Genomic DNA, 4,321 nt, shown 5'->3' with positions numbered 1-4,321 from the left:
GTATATGGTTTATATTTGAACCCCTTAGTGCCAATTACTATTATAATGCAAATTAAATCCACCATTGCACAATTTCTCCTGCATACCCCAGGGGTACATGTACTACAGTTTGGGAACCCCTGGTCTACAGTAAATGAGTTCTTTAAATATACGCATTCATGTCACAAATGGTAAGTTGGAATCTCTTTCATTACTGCAGCAGAGGCTTAAATTTGTTTGGGCAGGAACCCTGAATCACTCCTTAAAACAAGAGTCAGGCATATAGCCTATGGGTCAAACTATACCCCAAAGTACATTTCTGTAGACTACAGGACATATTTAAGATGGAGTAACATCTGTTTTCGCTGTTTAAAACTGAAAATGTTTAACCCTCACTTTTTTAGAACAAACGTCTGAATCTGAGTAGGGTATATAGCCAGTAGAGTGTTATCATCCTCATTTTGTAGGTACTCTGAAACAGTGATGAAGGAATGGACTCTTTCCCATTTCCCTTTGATTAAAGGGATAGTTTAAAAAATGAGCGAGGACACGACTACAATATTGAATGTTTCATTTTTTTCTCATTTTGACTAGAAAAGTGACTGAGGAATTATGCACACAAAAATTGAGTATTATTGGAGGGAAGAAACAAATGTCAAATACAATGAAGGAGTAGAAAAAGGGAAAGAAAAGGCAGGAATAGTGGTTGGTATAAAAGGGAGCATATTTTGAGAGAAGTATGAGAATGAGACACTGAGCCTTCATGTATCCCTTGATTTCTGTGCAAATCTTGAGATTGTCATCAGTGGACATTCTACTGCATGAGAGTGTATAATCCTAAATTCATACTGTAACAAACAGGTTATAGACATGCAGTTTTACCCTTTTTATCAATGTTTTGATATCAGTGTCAGGTACCATTGATGGCATCTCCTTTCTTGTTCTTGGAATCTTGATTAATTACCATGGGGAAGTTTGTACAGGTACTGTTGGGGGATGAATTGAGAACTGCAACTTCTGTTTCAACTATTCCTTTTTTGTGCTTTTAAAGGAAACTAAGGTTAAGAAAACCTATGAAAATTGACTATAGTTTTAGAGGGGGTGGAAGAAAACACTAGAGAACTGATTAGGTAAACTGTAGAGTGAAAGACTGATCTGGAAACAGGCTATAATATTAGCAGAGTAAGAGATACAGTTAGAAAAATGTAGCAATAATCAGTGTGTAATTGATAGTAAGAGAAATTATGAAAACGAGAACAAAATAAGGATTGGGGTGGGCTAGGAAACCCTTGGAAGGGAGTAGACATTTCCTGTGCCTTCGTTCCATTTATTTGTGCATTTTTAATACTTTTATGTTTAAAAATGTACAACTATTTTAGGCAGGTTTAGGCCATCAATAACCAAGTTCCCTGAAAAAAGTTTTTAGGAAAAAAAAAAAAGTCCCCATTTGCTCTTTGTTTGCTTGTTTTCCTGGCTATTTCTCTTTGCATGTTCATGCAAGTGAAAATGTTCCTTCCTGTCTCTACTGGATTGCTTTGAACTACAGTATCAAAATTGTATTTAATACTCAAGGAAAACAGGATAACAATGAGGAAGAAAATTGTTGAAGAATCACGAACTTTTTAGTTTGGGCGTTGTGCATATCTATGTGCATGTATTATGTAAGTATGTACATAGATGGATTTTGACTGGGAAGCTGTGCTCTAACCAGCTGGTTAAACAAAACATAATTTAGTAAATTTTTATTAGACCAGCAATCCAGCTGATTATGTTGAGAAGTGCAAACTCAATGTTTTGAGACAAATATACATTTTATATCAGAACATCTTAATATATTTTGCGCTAATTAATTGATAATATATTTGTGTATCTAACAGAATTTCTAAAAAAATGAGGAAAATTACATAGTCTGAAATGGGAGGAGGGTAACTTCGAAAATATAGTAAAAAATAGATAAATTCAGTAAATTCGTTGTTAAATCCTACAAACTTATACAATTTTAAAGATTTTTTTCAAAAAATTGTTTTTATAAAATAGTTACTTGCACTTTACCTGCTGGCTTGTCCATTTTGGTAGATAACATTCTGAACTCCAGCAGAGTTTTTATAATCCCCACGTGCTTAAATATACTAAATGTTCTTTTTCCATTAAGGTTAATGTTCGTGAAGAAATTGAAGAGTTTTTTCCAAGAATGTGGAAGATAAATCAAGATAAAAGAAGGCTAATGAAAAGTATTAAAGATCAGAAAATTAAAATTGAATGGGGGAAAAAATTGAACAGAAGATTGGTCAGATAGAAGCACTTGAATTTTTTTTAAGGCTATAATGAATTGTTTGAATTGGGGAAGAATACACGAAGTATGAAAAATGAAAAACTCAATGAAGAATGAAGAAAAGTAGAAAGCAAGAGTGAAGTAGAATTAAAAGAATCTGGAAGAATGAATGGGTCCTAGGTTAAGTAAATGTATGGTTTATGTTCCAGTGTCTGTATGATCAAGTTGTAGATGAATTTGCATGATTACTTAGTTAATAGCGAATTGGTGATCTGGTTCAAGTAGGGAACTATTTGAGGAGAGCATACAGTATTAACAGTGGGTTAACAAAGTGAAATTTGTTTTGGAGGGTGTTGCCTAACCATTTGTTTTTCAGGAGCAATCAATATAATGTAATTATTGTACTGTAAATGTTAGGAGTTAGGCATATATGCAGCCAATGCCATTTGTAATACTGTTTTTTTTGTTAGGAGTCTCGCTCCCAGTCAAAATCTCCAGCTGGGAGTCCTGCTCGTGTAAAATCGGAGAGCAGGTCAGGATCTCGCAGTCCATCGAGGGCATCCAAACATTCTGAATCTCACTCTCGGTCAAGATCAAAATCCAGGTATGTGTGTACTGAAGCTGATAAACGTTAGTGCAGCAAAGGAGTAGCTCTTTGATGTATAGTGTTCAATTAATTTTGTCCATAATATCCAGTAAAAAAATAACCAGAGGGAGGAAAAGAGAAGCCCTAGTACATTTTCCTAAGAAGTTTCCTTTTCTGAGAAAGGAGCTGGTTTGCTATGTTGGTTGGCCTAGAAATAAGTAGTAGTTATTGCAAATATTTAACATGGTTTGTACTAATATTCAGCTTTTGTAAGACATATACCAGCTTATAACTTTGAGCCCATGCTTGCTTAGGCATGCTGTACTCTGACTAAAAAGTTAGGGAACTTTCTCAGTTGTCGTAATCATCATCAGACCCAGCTTGCACTGGTGTGGTGTGTGTGTGGCTCCCTCATTCATTGATTTTTCATCTTAGTATGTTTACTCTAAGCCAGGGGTTGGATCTGGCCCATGGAGCCCCTAAATAATTTAGAAAATTAGTATTGATCTGCCTGCCTGTCCAAAAAGGATAGGAGTCAGGTCAGTAGGAGCCAAGGGGAGACAGCAGCAGGACCCAGCAGCCCTGCAGCAAGGCCTGCCCAGCTCTGCCCCCCCAAGGCCCCTGTCCCCAGAAGCCTCTGCCCACCAGAGGCTTCTGGCCTGGGACACTGGGACTGTTCCTTCCTCTGTCCACCTGAGAAGGAAACTCAGATAAGAATGCCGGGGGGAAGGGCAGAGGAGGATCATAGGTAATAGCCCCAGTCCTTGGAGCTGTGCTAGCTCCTGCTGAGTCCTATGTCATGGCCATGCAGCTGGGAGGCATGTGGTGCTGGAGCAGCAGGCAGGAAAGCGGGGGAATGGTAGCTACAGGCAGGGGCAAGGAGCAGTGAGTGAGCGTGCGGGAGCATAGCGACAGCTGAGCAGGAGCATGGGGCCTGTGCCAGTGTTCTGGGGCCAGTGCTGGTGGGGCCCCCACACTTCTAGCTGTTGTTGCGCTCCCATGCACCCATTTTCTGCCCCTTCCTGTAGACCTGTAGCTGCCATTTCCCTGCTTTCCTGCCCACTGCCAGCTGGTCCAGCACCACATGGCTCCCGACTGCATTGCTGGCACATGGCAGCGTGGGGCCCATGCCAGTACCCTGGGGCCAGGAGCAGGAGGGGTAGAGGGTGGCAAGTCCCACACACATCCCATCATACACCTGCACCCCCCCCATGTACCCACTACCATACATGCAGACCCCCACACACCCCAGCCACCCTTTAGCCCCCATACCCAGTCCCCTGCAAACCCCATATGCACCCACATCCACATACACACCCATATGCTCCCACACCCCACATACCCACCACCAGAGTTGTCCCTAGGGGTGTGTGGGGTCCAGGGCATATCAGCCTGTGGGGCCCAGGGGTGGGGAGGGTGCTGAGCCAGTGGAGCGAGGGTCGTGGGTGGCTTGAACTGGCAGTGCGTGGCAGCCATGGCAGGGC

The 4,321-nt window shown here is 41.0% G+C and overlaps 1 protein-coding gene across 3 annotated transcripts in view; it reads left to right on the top strand.

The window, feature by feature from the left end:
- Positions 1 to 4,321, top strand: part of TRA2A (transformer 2 alpha homolog) — a 73,064-nt gene that overhangs the window by 12,314 nt on the left and 56,429 nt on the right. For all 3 annotated transcript variants that reach the window (XM_019508581.1, XM_019508582.1, XM_019508580.1), the window contains exon 2: positions 2,722 to 2,855. In XM_019508581.1, coding sequence (XP_019364126.1) covers positions 2,722 to 2,855 — 134 coding nt within the window. The remainder of the gene's footprint in view (positions 1 to 2,721; positions 2,856 to 4,321) is intronic.

This window comes from Gavialis gangeticus, unplaced genomic scaffold (genome assembly GCF_001723915.1).
Source record: "Gavialis gangeticus isolate Ggan-Ray unplaced genomic scaffold, GavGan_comp1, whole genome shotgun sequence".
Lineage (NCBI taxonomy): Eukaryota > Metazoa > Chordata > Crocodylia > Gavialidae > Gavialis > Gavialis gangeticus.
The sequence above is the reverse complement of the archived record's forward strand: the minus strand, read 5'-3'. Positions and strand labels throughout refer to the sequence as shown.